This window comes from Panthera onca, chromosome Y (assembly GCF_046562875.1).
Source record: "Panthera onca isolate mPanOnc1 chromosome Y, mPanOnc1 haplotype 2, whole genome shotgun sequence".
Lineage (NCBI taxonomy): Eukaryota > Metazoa > Chordata > Mammalia > Carnivora > Felidae > Panthera > Panthera onca.
The window spans coordinates 19,894,795-19,912,718 of NC_138358.1; the positions used below are offsets into that span (position 1 = coordinate 19,894,795).

At 32.3% G+C, this 17,924-nt stretch overlaps 1 protein-coding gene across 1 annotated transcript in view; it reads left to right on the forward strand.

Moving 5' to 3' along the window:
• The first annotated feature begins 506 nt into the window (after nucleotides 1-506).
• The window catches only part of LOC145715074 (cullin-4B-like), a 138,113-nt gene continuing 120,695 nt past the window's right edge, over nucleotides 507-17,924 (forward strand). Inside the window, 9 exon segments of the mRNA XM_081794658.1 lie at nucleotides 507-724; nucleotides 4,387-4,502; nucleotides 8,241-8,344; nucleotides 8,604-8,673; nucleotides 11,295-11,368; nucleotides 12,011-12,173; nucleotides 12,274-12,364; nucleotides 13,554-13,659; nucleotides 14,418-14,485. Coding sequence (XP_081650784.1) covers nucleotides 517-724; nucleotides 4,387-4,502; nucleotides 8,241-8,344; nucleotides 8,604-8,673; nucleotides 11,295-11,368; nucleotides 12,011-12,173; nucleotides 12,274-12,364; nucleotides 13,554-13,659; nucleotides 14,418-14,485 — 1,000 coding nt within the window. The 5' untranslated portion in view covers nucleotides 507-516.

Here is a 17,924-nt window from a genome sequence, read left to right on the forward strand (position 1 = left end):
TCTCCCTCTTTTTCATTTTTTCCCCTCTGTTTCCCAGTTTTCTCTTGTTTTCTAATCTCTTGTGTTTCCTTCCCATGTTTGCCCTTGCATATTCCAAAACACTTTTACAACCATTTTGTCATTTGCCACTATGCTGTACTGAAACTCACTTCTTACTTCAGCAGTCTCACTTTTTCCCTTTGTGCTTGGTTACTTTCCTCTTTTTCTTTTGACGATTATTCATTTTTTCATTCTCTTCATTTTCACAATATTTCATCTCCTCATCTGGTCATTAGTGTTTTGACTATTTCTCAAGAGATTATGACTACCTGCTGATGGTCTCCCTGCATCTGCTTCCATGTAGTGTTAAGAAAAAAAATGAGTAAAATATAGGAACAAGGGTCAGGAATATTACTAAATGCTCTTCGTGTTTGTCTCCTTTTGCTTCTTTTTCCTGTCACCAAAACTTCTTAAGTCTTCTACTAGATAAAATTATAAACTTGAATTTTCTTGGATTTCATAGGACTTAATGTGAAAATGCCTCAGGAAGACTCATCATCATCTGCAGCTGCTGCTGCCTCTCAGAAACAAGAACAACTTAAAAACGGAAAGTTGATAGTTTTCTCTGTGGCTGCAGACCATCACAACAATGACTTCACTAAAGCCCCAACAACTCTGTCTAGTTTTGCCAGTAACATGCTTGGCACTGGCTCTGTCAAGAAGTTGGTAATCAAAAACTTTAAAGGTAACTTAATGATAATTTTTTTAAGATTTCAGTTTTAGCTTTTCATACCCTGTTGCTGCTTTTTTACTTTAAATTCAGAGAGATACAGTTAATATTTTTCGAGGTAGTTAATTTTTACAAGATTAGGAACATTGATTTTACACTCTGAAGACCTGAATCCTGGCCCCAGTTTAACCATGGAGTGACTCGAGACCTTTGGAAAATTACTCCACTCTTCAGTACTTTGTTTCTCTCTAAAGTACATTTATGCCCTCCCTTACTGTTTGAAATACTCTAGGTTGCCACACCGTTGTAGAATACATTCTCTTCCATCTTTTTAGTGAGTGGATCTGTAATATTACTGAGAAAAGTTCTTACATGGGGAGTCCAAAGGCAACAATTTAAATTTTTAATAAGTTACAGAACAGGTGGTAAAAAATTGTGCATTTGGACATAAACAGTGAAACCATAATAAGATCCTTTATTAGGAGTAGATTTTAAATTTTGAAGAGATATTAATATAAAAATTAAAACTCATGATAATCATTGGTTTTTCATACAATTTTTATAGAATTAGCGTAATTTTTCATATAATATTTTCATATCGAATTCATAAAACAGAATCCTTACATGGTATTTTGGCATTTTATAAACCAATGTTTTTGGTATCTTGTCAAGATTCTCATTTTTTAGTTTACAGGTTTTAAAGGGCATATTCCAACCCCGTTGCCATCTTTAGTTGTCAAGAAAAAAATTAACTTTTTAAAATTTTAATTAATATTATTTAAAAACTTTTGAATTCAGTTATTTTCTGCTCAAAAAATAGTTTTGTAAGTAAATATCAAACAATCCAAAATTTATGAATAAGACCTCAGATTTTCTAGAACTTTTCAAAAGTAAATGTTTGTAACATTTTGCCCCTTGGTGTTTTGCTTTTTACCTTTTCGCCTTATCCAGAACCTAGTGCATGCTAGATTTATTATGCAGAAGTTTGACTTTAGATTGTTGAAGTTTCAAAAAGCAATCTTACTTTAGTGGCCAAGTAAGATTTCAAATAGCATGAATTATTTGAATTCATGTTATACTCATGCATTGTTGCATAGATTGAAAAATTTACTTTTTCCAATCTTTTTTGGTATATTTCAGCATTAGGGTGAATTTAAGGAACTGAAATGCTTTGGTCTGTGCATATGTTTTTCATTGTTTTAGTCAATATTACTAATTTGATCTGGGTTCTCATACTCAGGGCAGAGCTATATCAAGTATCTCTTAAAGTTATTTAAATAATTTTGACTGTTTTTTAAGTTTATTTGTTTTAAGACAGAGAGCACAAGCAGGGAAGGGGCAGAAAGAGAGGGAGAGGGAGAATCCCAAGCAGACTTCCCACTATCAGCACAGAACCTGACACAGGACTCGAATTCATGAAGCATGAAATCATGACCTGGGCCAAAATCAAGAGTTGGAAGCGTAACCAAGTGACCCACCCAGTTGCCTCTACAAATTTAATACTCCTACGTAAAGGATATACAACATTTGCGGTTCTGTCTCATGTATTAAAATACTACAAATAAACTTAGAAAATATTCTGTTTTAGTGGGATGGAATATTGAAATAGTTCTGTAGATCATCATCATCCGATATCTGACTTTCAGGTGTTTTTGCTAACTTTTTTATATAAACTAGATTTGAAGCAACACTCATATTCCTTTTTCCGTGACATAATTAATAATGCTTTTCAGATTTTTAAAATAACTCATTTATTTCAGGGTAAAGTTTGTATTAAATTCTGCATAGAAGAAGGAATGGTTACCATCTTGGATAATAGTAAATTTTTTTGAGAGAGAGAGAGTGAATGTGGTACAAAGAAAAATAAACTTAATATTATATATATATACACATATATATATATGTAATTATAATTATATAATATATATTATATATAACATAACTTTGTGTATTTTATATATAAACCCTAATATATATGTTAATATATATTATATATAATGACTAATATAATCATATTAATTATATTAATTATATTATATTAAACATAGTGTAAATTTAGTTATATATAATTATTAATGGATATTAATAACTAATATATAATATATATTATATATAATGTAATTTTATATATATTATATATTGGCCTATATAGTTTCCCTTCCGAAGGGCCCACATCTTGGTTTTGATTGTTTTCTACCTCAGTTAATTTGTGCTTAATTTTGTATTATTTTTCTTCTTATTTTAGATTCACTTTATCTTTGCCAGCTTCTTAAGTATAACCTTATCATTTATTTGCAAGATTATTTTTGTTTAGTAATTTAAACATAAAAGTTTCTTGTTTTTTGTTGAGACTTTCTTTTACAAATTTTGTGCTGATATTTTTACTGAGGAGAAATTCACAAAGAATAAATTGGACGTTAACTTTTAAAGTATACAGTTGTACACTTAGCACTTGACGGTATTATGTAACTACTGCCTCAGTTTAATTGTGAAATATTTTAATAGGTAGAAAATGAAAACCTATGTTCACAAGCATTATGATCTCTCTGCCCCATTCCTTTTCCTTTCATTTCTGTCCTCTCTCTACGAGGCAGTCAGCTCTCTGATTTCTGTCTTTATAGATTTGCCTCTTCTGGATGTTTCATTCTATAATCTTTTTTGTGCCTGGCTGAGTTCAGTTAGCATAGTGTTTTTGAAGTTCATTCAGGTTGTAGTATGTGTGAATGCTTCATTTTTATGGCTTAAATAAAATCCTATCATATGGATGTACATAGTGCCATGAACATTTATATACACTATTTTGTATGAATACCTGTTTTTAATTCTTTTGGATATACACTAGGAAGGGAATTGTGGGGTCATATGGTAATTTTATGGTTAATGGAAGAACTGCTAAATTTTCCACATTCTCCATACAATTTTATGTTCCTACCAGAGAAGTATAAGCGTTCTAGTTTTTCCACATCCTCTAAAAAACTTGTTATATCCTTCCTATTAAGTATAAAGTCGTATGTCATGATTTTGACTTGTATTAATCTATTACTATGTTGGGCAGCCTTTCATGGGTTACTTGGCCGTTTGTATATGTTCTTGAAAGTATCTGTTCAAATCTGCTGCCTAGTTATTAATTGGTTGATATTCTTTTTTGTGGATGAATTGCAACAGTTTTTTTTTTTTTTATTCTGGATGCTTCATGTTTACCAGTTATTAGGAAATATTTTATTGTATCCTGATGGTTGTGTTTTGCTTTCTTTATTCCTTACCTTTGATCCACAAAAATTTCACATTTTAACTTAATGAACCCCAATACATTATCTTCTGTCACTTATGTTTTGGTGTCATGTGTGAATTTACTGCAAGGTCCAAGGTCACGAAGATTTATCCCTTTGTTTCTTACTAAAAGTTTTATAGATTTTGCTTTCGTATTTACATTTATGTCTTTGATCCATTTTGAATTGTGTTTTGATTATGACACTGACTTCGTTCTTTCATATGTGGGTATCTTGTCGTAGTACCATTTGCTGAAGTGACTATTCTTAACCCACTGAATGGCCTCAACAAGCTTTGTTTAAAATAAATTCATTATATTATAAATGTGTGAGGATATGTTACATGTTCTAGTATTTTGACATTGTCTCCCAAACAGTTAATGCTATAAACTTTCATTTATTTATTAGATAAACCCCTGCCACTGGAAAACTACACTGAAGAAACATGGCAAAAGTTAAAAGAAGCTGTACAGGCTATCCAGAATAGTATCTCTGTTAAGTACAGCTTGGAGGAACTCTATCAGGTGTGTGTTACTTTTGGATACAGGTATTCACTAATCATAATGGAATCAGGGTTTATAGTAATAATTGAATTATAATTCCTTGGATAATTTTTATCATCATGCATCGTAATCATGGGATCTACCAAGATTACAATCATGCAGTACACTTTGTGTATTTATGTTTGATTGATTTACTTAGTTACAATTATGTTGTGTATAATTTTGTACTTTTATGCATATATTCTTATTGTTCAGGGTATTTTATTTTATTTTATTAATTTTTAAATTTTAAATATAATTTATGATTAAGTTGGCTAACCCACAGTGGATGCAGTGTGCTCTTGGTTTTGGGGGTAGGTTCCTGTGATTCATTGCTTACGTACAGCACCCAGTGCTCATCCCAAAAAGTGCCCTCCTCAGTGCCCAATAACCCATTTTCCCCTCTCCCCTAGTGCCCCAATAAACCCTAGGTTTGTTCTCTGTATTTAAGAGAGTGTGTAACTATTTTTTCCCCTACCCTTACCCCATGGTCTTCTGTTTAGTTTCTCAAGATCCACACATGAGTGAAAACATATATATATGTCTCTTTCTCTTATTGACTTGCTTCATTTGGCATAATACCCTCCAGTTTGACTTGCTGCACTTTGCATAGTACCCTCCAGCCCCATCCACATTGCTGCAAATGGAAGGATTTCATTCTTTCTCATTGCCAACAAATATACGTGTGTGTGTGTGTGTGTGTGTGTGCGCGCGTGCGCACACGCGCGCACACGTGCATGTGTTATGTATATTATATATGTTATTAATATATTAATAATACTAATTTTATTATTATATTACATATTATTATATTACTATATAATATAACCTTTTATATATAATTTGTATTATATTATATTATCCATTTATCAGTTGATGGACGTTTAGGCCCTTTCCATAGTTTGGCTATTGTTGAAATTGGTGCTACAAACATTGGGGTACATGTGCCCCTGTGAATCAGCACTCCTGTATCCTTTGAATAAACTCCTAATCGTGCTATTGGTGGGTCATAGTGTAGTTGTATTTTTAATTCTTTGAGAAACCACCACGTTGTTTTCCAGAGCAGCTGCACCAGTTTGCATTCCCACCAACAGTGCAAGAGGGTTCTTGTTTCTCCACATCCTCGCCAGCATCTGTAGTTTCCTGAGTTGCTGATTTTAGCCTCTGTGACTGGTATGAGGTGGTATCTCACTGTGGTTTTGATTTGTATCTAGCTGATGATGAGCGATGTTGAGCATCTTTTCATGTGTCTGTTGGCCACCTGGATGTCTTCTTTGGAAAAGCGTCTATTCATTCATTCTACTCAATTCTCCAGATTACTTGTTTTTCACATGTTGAGTTTGCTAAGTTCTTTATAGGTTTTGGTTACTAACGCTTTATCCAGTATGTCGTTTGCAAATATCTTTTCCCTTTCTGTTGGTTGCCTTTTAGTTTTGTTGTTTCCTTTGCAGTGCAGAAACTTTTTATCTTCATGAGGTCTTGATAGTTCAGTTTTGCTTTTAATTCCCTTGCCAAGAGATACAGGAGTGCTGAGACATAGGGGCACTTGTACCCCAATGTTTATAGCAGGACTTTCAACAATAGCCAAATTATGGAAAGAGCCTAAATGTCCATCAATTGATGACTGGATAAAGAAATTTTGGTTTATATACACAATGCAATACTACATGGCAATGAGAAAGAATGGAATATGGCCTTTTGTAGCAACGTGGATGCAACTGGAGAGTGTTGCTCCTCTTGGCTTGTTGTTCCTCCCTTGGCTTTGGAGACCTGTTGAGCATCTGAGGTCAACGAGGTTGTTGCCTGTTTTCTCCTCTAGGATTTTGATGGTTTCCTGTCTCACAGTTGGGTTTTTCATCCATTCTGAGTTGTTGTTGTTGTTTTTTTTAATGTATGGTGTAAGAAAGTGGTCCAGTTTCATTCTTCTGCATGTTGCTGGCCAGTTCTTCCACCGCCATTTGCTAAAGAGACTGTCTTTTTTCCAGGGGATACCCTTTCCTGTTTTGTCAGAAATTAGTTGGCTATACATTTCTGGGTCCAATTCTAGGTTCTCTGTTCTATTCCAGTGGTCTGTGTGTGTGTTTTTGTGCCAGTACCATACTGTCTTGATGTAGTAAATGCTGAAGTCTAGGATTGTGATGCCTCCTGCTTTGGTTTTCTTTTTCAACATTACTCTGGCTGTTTGGGGTCTTTTGTGGTTCCATACACATGTTGGGATTGGCTGTGCTAGCTTTGAGAAGAATGCCAGTGCAATTTTGGATGAGGTTACATTAAACATGTAGATTGATTAGGGTAGTATTGACATTTTGACAATATTTATTCTTCCAGTCCATAAGCGTGAAATGTTTTTCCATTTCTTTGTGTCTTCTTCACTTTCCTTCACAAGTCTTCTATAGTTTTCAGCATACACATCTTTGTAGACTACATCTTTGTATAGACTATCTTTGAGTAGACTACGTCTTTGGTTAGGTTTATTCCTGGCTATTTTATGATTCTTGGTGCAATTGTAAATGGGATTGATTTCTTGATTTCTCTTTCTTTTGCTTCACGATTGGTGTATAGAAATGCAACTGATTTCTGTACATTGATTTTGTGTCCTGTGACTTTGCTGGATTAATGTATCAGTTCAAGCAACTTTTTGGTGGAGACTTTCAGGTTTTCCATGTTAGAGTATTATGCCATCTGTGAAAAGTGAGTTTGACTGACTCTTTGACAATTTTTATGCCTTTCATTTCATTTTGTTGTCTGATTGCTGATGCTAGCACTTTCAGCACAATGTTAAACAACAGTGGTGAGAGTGGACATCCCTGTCATGTTCCTGATCTCAGGGGGAAAGCTATGTTTTTCCCCACTGAGGATGGTACTGGCTGTGAGGTTTTCTTATATGGCTTTTATGATGTTCCATTGTTCAAGTTATTTTAGTTAAATGTAATTTAGCCTGGTCCTGTACATGTTTTTTCTTAGTTTAAAAAGAACCTAGGCATGCTTATGTAGCTCTGACAATTAAGCCTCCAAAAGGCTCTATTACTGAAATGTAGCATACTTTTTCTTTATTAAATGTGCCTTTGGTCATAAAGTTTTGGTTAGACTCTAGAACTCTTATAATGTTGATTCTGAACATTCTTGCCAGATGAATTCTTTGTTTTATGAGGAGTGAGAGCTTTGCACTATTGGTGACTTCACTGCAGTGGTCAGTAGGGTGTATTTTAATATAAACAAATGGTTTGTTTTATTGTTTGTTATAGGAATTGAAAGTCACACTTAATAAGATTGTGTTTCATTGTATTGTACACATTTTTAAAATGTATTTTCTAATTTTAAAATTTTAAAGAAAGATTGTAATCTTTTAAAAATTCTGAAAATTAAGACGTGGTTTAACGTATGGTTTGAACAGCTAATTTCAGAGAATTATTTTTAAATTAAAGAAAGCTGATTACTATGAATGTCTTGGTGCTTAGAATTACTCATAAAGAATGGGTTTGTACATACTGATTGAGATGGAAGACTTTAAATTCATTTTCTTAGGGTTCAGATACTGCAAATTTTGAAATAGCTTTTCATCATTTAATAGTCATGAATATATTCATGACATTCCTATTCACTTATTAATTCATATAAAATAAGTTCACAATCAGTGGTCCGTATATAATCAACAGTTGTAGACAAAGTAACTTTATTTTGCATTTTTTCAACTTAAGCACAAAAATTTCATTTTTTCAGAGTGTTGAAAACCTTTGCTCCTACAATTTATCTGCAAACTTGTATAAACAGTTGAAGCAGCTTTGTGAACACCACCTCAAAGCACAAATTCATCAATTCAGAGAGTATCCTTTTTTTTCCTCTTTGAGTTGTTTCCTGTCTTTTGTCAAATTTTCCATGTCAGTATCTATCAAGTGGAATAATTTACTTGGTATATGGGATTAATGTTATTTTTGTTCTCTTTGTGTTCTGTTTAAGACAGACATCCTTGGACCTGAGGTTATCATTAAGCAGTTTTAAATACTGTCTTTTAGAAGTCATATCTTCCGTTTGCAGAATGTGTGTTAATGTTAGAATATAAAGTTTTTCTTAACATTACCTCATGGATTCTGTGGATAATGGCCCTTTTCTAAAGAAAATGGATAAATGCTGGCAAAATCATAGCAGACAAATAGTAGAGTATAGAAATTATATTTTTAGTTCAGAGAATTATCATGGAATGTGTTAAATGGTTCTGTAAATGAAAAACTTCAAACTGTAGTTAGCCCATACTTTATTTAAAAGCTTCTGGAAGTACTTTTATGGTAGACCAAAATTTTCAGTTCTTTAACGTTTTAATTTTAATTTATTTATTCGCTTACAATTAGGTGTTTTTTTCCAAACAGATAATTATACTTTAGATGTAATTGAGTTTAACATTAATAGGAGCTTAAACAAGAGGCACAAAGTGTATGTCAGATTTAGTCTTACTAAATAGTGTGTGAAATTAGTAATTTATCATCTGAGTTTTGAATATATGGAGGAATGTGTAGTAGAGCTATAACAAAGCTATACTAAATAAGATAGATAAACCTGTAAATACTTCAACACAAAATATGTCTATATTTTGAAAATGAAAATATGTAAATTGTGTTTGCTTTTCTATTTGGCAGAATAAAGCATAAGGTAATATGATATGTTGATACTATTATTAGATTTAAAAGTTTATTTAAGGTATAAAAACAAAACTGCAGTGAGTTTAAATCTTCACTAATGGAAAACATTTCTCTCAGTTTCATATGTAAAGAATAAAAACTAGAATAGACTAAACAGTTCAATAAAATGGTGATACTGAAGAGTTTATATTTTTAAAATATAAAAGGAGGTCCCCACATGAATCATGACATGAAAGTATTTATCTAATTGGTTTTAATGAATTGCCAAGCATATTGGCTGATTTAGTTCTTTGTATTTGGAGTTGTTATTCTCACTCATTCGGACCATAAGATGTGTCCTAAGTCATTGATGGCTCCCACATCCCATCTTTCTAGTTTTCTTTGTTTAAAAAAGTAATTGTGGGTCTTGGTTAAAAATGAGGGCTGTAATCCATACAAATACCAATTTCTTTTAACCTCCCCAAAAGTGTTAACATGGCAAAATTCTCTCAACAGCATAATAACCCCTTCCCACAACATTTCCAGATGTCCTCTGTAGTGTTAAAAGAGGAATCAGCAAAAGAGGTGCCATAAATGTTTTAAGTTAGAAGCAAAAAAAGTAGACATTTTCTAAAAACAGTGTATTTATGGCTACAGTTGTTGCTGATGTTAATTGTACAAGCATATTTTAAATCCTACACAGTTGATTACACCATTTATAATGATGGTGAACTTGCCACAAAATTAAGTGTGTGTGAAATAATATGCCATGCATGTTGATTATTCCATGCAATATGTAAAAATCATTCTGAAAAATATTTCCTGGAAAATTCTTACTCTTTTAAGATGTAGTTCAAAGGTTATCATTTCTTTCATGCTTTCTAGGCTATTCCACTCTGGCTTTTATTCCACCCTAGTTTTCTTTTGCTTCTCATTTGCTTTCTCCCATCTCTTTGTATTATAGCACTTAAAAGCATGTTTGTAATATAGCACTTAAAAGGTGTGTTTAAAGCATTAATGCTCTATTTCCTTTTGTAGATTATGAATTCTTTACCAAGTTTTTTGGTATAATAGAGTCATCACATTGTGCAAGTTTAAGATGTACAGTGTGATGATTTGGTAACGTCTGTATACTGCAAAATGATTACTACGGTAGAATTAGCTAATACCTCAATTACCACTTTTCATCATTACCATTAACTTTTTGTGGTGATAACAGTTAAGTATCTGTTCTATTAGCAACTGCCAAGTATCTTTCCAGCACATATGGTGATTAACTTCATCACCATGCTTACATTGGATCTCCAAAATTTATTCATATTACAAGTGAAAGTTCATGCCCTTTGGTAATTTATTTTAAAATTTAAATGATTAAAACCTTATTTCTTTACAAATTAATTACATTTTCATTAATATATTAGTATAACTTGAATTTAATACCTAAAGTTTTGTCAGTTTAATTTTTTAGTACGGTAAGTATTAGCAGATACTTACACTGGTGATAATTCTTTGCTTTCATCAGTACTTTTTAAAAATATGAAGGGGACTTGAGACAATAATGTGTGAGAACTGCTCTTCTTATATATGCTCACATCGCAGTTAATTTGTACATAGCCAGTATATTCATAATAAAGAAGTTTGTACATAACCAGTATATTCATTATAAAGAATTCTCTTCCTGCTGTGTGTGTTTTTAAATAAAAGCGGTGAAATGTTATATTTGTACCCGGCCTTGGTCTTCATAAGTATTGCTGTTAATTTTCCATATTTCCTCTTCTTTTATGGTACAGCTCTGTCTTATATTTTCAGTCTGCTGAAAATGTATATGTAGGTGTTTTTCAAAGATGTGTTGAGCAGACTATACTTACCACTAATATTCATATATCGGCAGTTTTTACATAAAATAACCCATTAATAAATTTTCTTTATATATTTCTATTAATCTTTATTATTTAAGAACTAGCAGCGTAGAAAAGAGTGAAAAATTTGAAAGGTTATCTTTACCAGAGAAATAAATACATTATTGCCCATGTTTGATTGATAAGAATGTTATAAATTATGTGCTTTTCTTAAGAGTTAAGTTTTTATTTGATGGGATGATAATTTAACCAAAAAATCTTTGAGACGTAGTGTTTTACCTTTATTTTTTTATTTCTAACAGAGCATGATTAGGAACATTTTTCTGTTCCTAGATAGAACTTATGCGTTTCAAATTTTGATGTTGTCTTCAATTTGGTAAGATACAAATAATTACTTAAAACACTGTTACATGTGATTTATAATCACCTCCTTTATCTTCTGAGAGACAACACAATAAGAGAAAAATCATTTTCAAAATGTGTATTTCTTTGTATCCTAAAACTTTGACTTTTTTAAAATGATATTTGAGTACATGGTAACACAGTTTTAAGTGTTACTTTATAATTTACCTCAATTTAAAAACATGTCTTAATTAGGAAACATACTAGTTCTAGAATCTAATCTAGGACACTGAATCCCATTTGAAATACTTCGTTATAAAACACTAGAAGGTCACTAAGTTGATATTAATGTCGATATTATTCATACCATTGTGCTTATTATGAAGGCTAAAAATCTAGGGCCAGTTTAGAAGCTTTAGCGTCCTAAATTTTGCTTAATTTTTAAGAAATTACTGAATTATACATGTCATCCACTGTGCCTTATTTACACTGAAATCTTATTTAGTGATTTCAGACCATCAAAAAACAAAATAGAAATATTTATCCAACTGTAGATACAGTGAATTTAACATCAAGTTATATTTTGTTTCGACTGGGAAATGCATTATATACACAGAAGTGTAACTGATGGGGAAAATATAAGCCAAAATTTAGGCAGATTTTTTGTTTGTTTTAGGGATATGGGCCTTGAATTATTTAAATCATATATAATTTGTGATCAGAATGTTCGTAGCAGGACCATAGATGGAATTCTTGTGTTGATTGCGAAAGAAAGAAATGGCGAAACGGTTGATCGATGTCTTATTCAAAGGCTTGTAACTATGCTTTCTGATTTGCGGGTAAGTAATTCCTTAACTTTCATTAAATTGAAACTGATTTCTAATGTCATATCTTAAAGATAACTTTTAACTAAGTTTCTTTTATATATTCCATTATTAGATTTACCAAGAATCTTTTGAGAGTAAATTCTTAGAAGAAACAAGCAGGTTCTATGCAGCAGAGGAAAGGAAGCTAGTGCAAAAAAAAAGAGGTATTTGAGATCAAGATGATAATTATAAATTCTTTCAATATCCATAGAAAAGATTATTAAAATGTAAAGAACCATGTTTCTTTATAATTCCTATAAATTTTGACAAACCTTTCTTCCTGACAATTTTTTATTCTTTTTTTTCTTTTTTGGTCAGTTATGCTAAAGATTTGTCTACTTTGTTGATCTTTTCAAAGAAGCAACTCTTGGTATGGTTAATTTTTTTTCTATTGTTTTTTTTTTTCATTTCTCTCTCATTAAATTCTATGCTAAATATTGTTTCTTCATTTGCTTTCGTTTTACTTTGTCTTTTTCCAGTGTCTTTAGATAGGAAGTAGGTTTTTTTTTAAAGTTTATTTTGTTTTGAGGTCTTTGTTTTTCTGATGTAATTATTTATAACCATAAATTTTCTTCTAAATAATGTGTTAGCTGCCATATTAAGTTTAGGTATGTTCTAGCCCCGTTTTCACCTATTTTAAGGTACTTTGTAGTTTCTCTTTGATTTCTTCATTGACACCTTGATTATTGAGAAATGTGTTGTCTAATTTCCACATATTTGTGACTTTCTCAAATTTTCTTATTTTCCCATGTTTCACTCCATTTTGATGAATGAGCACAGTTTTTATAATTTCATTCATTTAAAATTTATTTGCTTGTTTTGTGAATTGATGAGGTCTGTCTTGCAGAATATTCTGTGTGCACTTTGAGCAGAAGTGTATTCTGTTGTTGAGTGGAGTGTTCTATAAATACTTTTTCGTGTTTAGTGTTGTTAAAGTATTGTGTTAACTTGCTGGTTTCTGTCTGAGTACTCTATCCATTATTTTGGATATAATATATGTCCTTTTATATATCATGTACATTCTGTATGTACTGTGCATCATAGATCTGTATGTAGTCAAGTCATCAGCTTTTGTTGAATTTTCAGTGTTTCTCTTCATTTATAACAGCCCTTTGCTTCATGTATTTTATATTTTTGTTTGGTTATATTAAATTTTCAAACCATGGATTCCAGTTACAAGCTGTAACCAGTTTAATAATTCTTGACATTCTGACTTGATAGAAACAAAATGACCATATAGCTGTGCCTTTCAAGGTTATGACACTAAATTGATTTAAAAGAGGAATGTTTTTGTTTGCTTGCTACAAAAACTTTGTAACTTTCGTTCTTTAAGTCCCATGATTCTTAAAATAGGAAGGTAAAAATTTTATTTTCAGATTCCTGGGTGTCTTTACCACATCAAGAAGCTCCTAGAAGGAGAAGTAGACAGAGTTAGAACCTACCTATGCCTTAACACACAGTAAGAATTACATATTTTGTATTTGTATATGTAATTTCTATATACCATATTTATATACACTTTGATTTTGCTTTACTTAGATCAGAAATTATCAGGGACACCTGGGCGGCTTAGTCAGTTAAGCATCTGACTTCACCTTGCCTCAGTTCATGTCTGTGCTGATAGCTCAGAGCATGGAGCCTGCTTTGGATTCTGTGTCTCCCTCTTTCTCTGCCCCTACCCTGATCGTGTGCATGCTTTCTCTCTCTCACTGTATCTCAAAAATAAATGTTAAAAAACTTTTAAGTTGTCGTATGATAGGATTAAATAATATAGTTCTTCACCTTTTTTGCTTAGTTCCTGCCTTTCTCCTTTCTTCATTTGTATCAAAAAGATGGGAAAGCCTGACAAATAAAAATTTCTTCGTAAGTTTATTTTTTAGTTTTTTGGATGAGTGGGAAACTTTAGAAAATTTGTTGTTGGTCTTGTTTAATTAGAGGTAAAATAGTAATTTTTATGTAAACTAGATGTTTATTATTATCACATAATTTTCTGTAGTTATGTAATGATAATTATAACTCTGAAATCAGAAGTTCATGCAATGAAATTCAGTCTCCTGAAGACCAGACTACAAATCTTATGGCACTCATACATGCATAACAATGTAAAACAGAAATCAGGACAGATGACAATAATATATGCAGCAGGGTTTTGGAAAACCGTTTTAACTCTCCATTAGGAGAATCTTGCAGTGATTCTAAACTCGTTTTTTTAAACAGGAAACAACTGGTCACTATGCTAGAAAAGCAGCTTCTAGGTGAACACTTATCAGCAGTTCTTCAGAAAGGTAAATGAGAATATGTATGTTTTGAGAAGGCATTATTAAAGAAAATAATTTTATTTTTTTACATTTTTAAATGATTTTAATTATTAATGCATTCTGTGTGTAAGTCTTCCTTTAAAATGATTGATAAAACCAGATACAATTTTTTTCTCATTCTCTCATTTGCCAAAGCAGTTTGTGTCATGTAGTATATTCAGGGTTTTTTTATAAGAATACTAAATGAGAGTTACACATATACCTTGAGATAGTAATGTGCTCAAGCTTTATTTTTGGCTGATGTTTTAAAAATAGTCTGTATTGTTACCTTTTTTTCTGGTGTTTTAAAATTTTAGATTGTAGGTTAGGGCTGTTGAGCACATGTTTTGCTTCTGGTATTTTCCCTTTTCTTCACGTAAAGGCAACATTTGTTCAACAAATTTGTGATGAGCTTTTGCTTCTTGGTGCAAAATAAATGGATTCAATACAGGACATAATTTTTTAGAAAACCTTATTAAATGAGTGCATGTAAACTAAAACCTAACGTTGAAAAGAAGTACATTATTGAAAGGAGAGTCTGTGTCTAGTGACCTCCCACGAGGAAAAGATTTAGGCATGATCATAAACAGGGAATCCTGGTGTTGCTGAAGTATACTTAACAAGGCTTTAGGGAATAGTGAATGTTAGTTTAAACTGGAGAGAGTAAGTGTAGTTGATCACATTGGCCTTTTGAAAAATTGGATTATATTCTAGATATGATTAAAATCTTCTTGAGCACAAAGAGCATGTAGGAGAATATTGTAGTAACTTTTTAGACAGATGGAGCCTTGATTTTATGGTTGAAGAAGGGAGAATGTCATATTAATTAAGGTAATTTTATTCTTGGGAAAGGACTTTTTCGTATGTTAATCCAGAGTATTCTATAATTTTAAGTTTTATTCCTGTCCACAGTATACATTTGGTTATTATTTTTCCTTATCACTTGAAGTGCCTTGTAAATAAATTAAATACATAAAATTTAACTATATTTTAATTTATCTTATTTCATCTCTTTCCATCTCATTTCATTCCATATCATTTAATCTCATTTCATTTCACTTGAAGAGAGAGTGACCCTGATGAGAGGGCCAAAGGGAGAGAGAGAGAATCCTAAGAAGGCTCTACACTTGTTGTTGAACCTGACACAGGCTCAGTCTCATGAACCTGGGATCATGACCTGAGCCAGTGAAACCCAGAGTTGGATGTTCAGCTGACTGACCCAACCAGGCACCCCTAACTATTTATTTGACAACAGAAATATAGAGTGGGGAGAGCACCAGTACTGTGAATTTTTCTATTAGAAGGAAATTCATATCATCAGAAAGGTATTTCAGATATTTGAAATTAAAATGAAATAGAGTCAGAAGAACTCATAATTTAAAATTTTTCTATCATCTTATTTTTTTTTTTATTTTTGGAATATGAATGCAGCTGGGTGAGGTGTCCAGGACCACCCTCAAGTTCAGCAATTTGCTAAAAAGTACTCCCAAGAATTCAGAAAAGATAATGATGAACCATGTAAGTTGAAATCATCAAAGAGAAGAGGATCATAGAACAAAGTCCAGGCATGAACTTTCAGTGGTCTTCTCCCACTAGGGTTGTACGGACAGAGCTTAACTCTCCTAGAAATTGTGATTGAAAGCATGCATATAGTGTTGCCAAGTAGGGAAACTCACATCACATGGATGACTTTCAGCATGACTGATCTTAGTGTCCAGTCCCTTCAGAGATCAGGCTGGTATTTCCTGGCCCAAACCCCCCACCATGAGTCACATTTTACCATGAACTGTGTAGCATGGCCCATTGCCCCCCAGTAAATAAAATTTTATCCTGCGTGGTATTCAGAGAGTTTACTGATTACCTTCCAGAAGCTGTATAAAGGCCAGACTTTTCTTTAAGCAAGAGATATCCTTTACTGCACAATAATAGAATGGAATTAGATAAAATTAAAATAATTGTGTTTCTAATCTTGGTCTTAGAATAGAGTGATACTGTAAGCCCCCCATATGACTTACGGACATTTTCACTCTTCTAGGAAACATCTTTGGAATGGGTTTCTACAGGTACAACAGGTGTTTGTCCTTGAAAACCAGTGGGTTTTGTTTGTTTGTTTGTTTGTTTGTTTGTTTGACTTACTAAATAGATTATTGTTTCTGTGGTAACAGAAAAATGTGCATATCTACAAGGCTTTCCACATAGTTTGTGAAACACCTGAATTAAGGAGAGGATTCTCAGTAAGAATGAGGAAATGTTTTAGTTTTTTCACTGCTGAATGGACAGATGGACATATATTGGATTGGAGAAAATTTGTGAACTCTTGCTTATTAGTGGAAAGAAAAATTCTTGTTTATTAGGATTCCAGATAGTAGTAAACTTCACGGATGCCTATTTATGGGTTAACCATCGTGTACATTATCTGTATCCTTTCATACCTACATCTCTTCTGGGCTTGCAGTCCTCGCAATAATTAAGCCGATGGTCAGGGAACGAAGACTGATTCTAACATGGATGTTAGGCAGACATTTCAGAAGACAAATCACCCATTAGAACATTAGGTATCCCCGAGAAGTTACGAACTAGGGGTGATTTCTGGATCATCTTAATACAAATATTCTTACAAATCTTGGCTTATTTATAGGATTTCCTTATTTAAAATTAAATTTCTCCTTAGAAATGTTATAGGTCCATTGTATCTCAGGCTTTCAGTTGAAGCATTTGTAATTATGTGCAGTCTTATGTAGATCCTCACATTTATATTAAATAAATGCATTTTTAGTAACTTTTTCTAGCTAAAATGAAGTCCCATATCTTCCCCTACCTTCAGTATTCACTAAATACTGACTGAAGATATTTAGGGTACAATTTACTGCAAAGTGAAGGTTCAGAGAAATGGTTGGATCCAGAGAAAACAAAACAAAACAAAACAACAAAACAAAACACCCATCCCATGAGTTCATCTACACAGAGGCCACAATAATGGCAAAAATTAAAAGATAAAAGTCTTTCAAGATTCTAGGATATGTGCTGCTGAAATGAGCACAATCTTTCAACATTCTGAAGAAAATTGTTTTCCAAACCAGAAAGTCTACAAGATGCAGCCTTGTTTTATTAATCTAAAATTATGTCTGAGAGATATAGGAAGTATACATTTATAAGCCAACAGTGAAATACCATTACTTCCGATTGTAAGTTTCCTCTTTTGATAAATATACATAACTTAAACTTCACCGTTTTAACTACTTTTAAGCATACATTTCAGTGGCAGTAATTTCATTCACAATATTTGGAGCCATCAGTACCATCCACCTGCGGAACCTTTTAGGAATAGGAATCCTGTATGAGCTAAACAGTGCACTCTAAATATTTTGATGCTTGCATTTTAACTTGTTAACTATTTTCAGTATAGATGTAGTTACAGTGCAGAAGA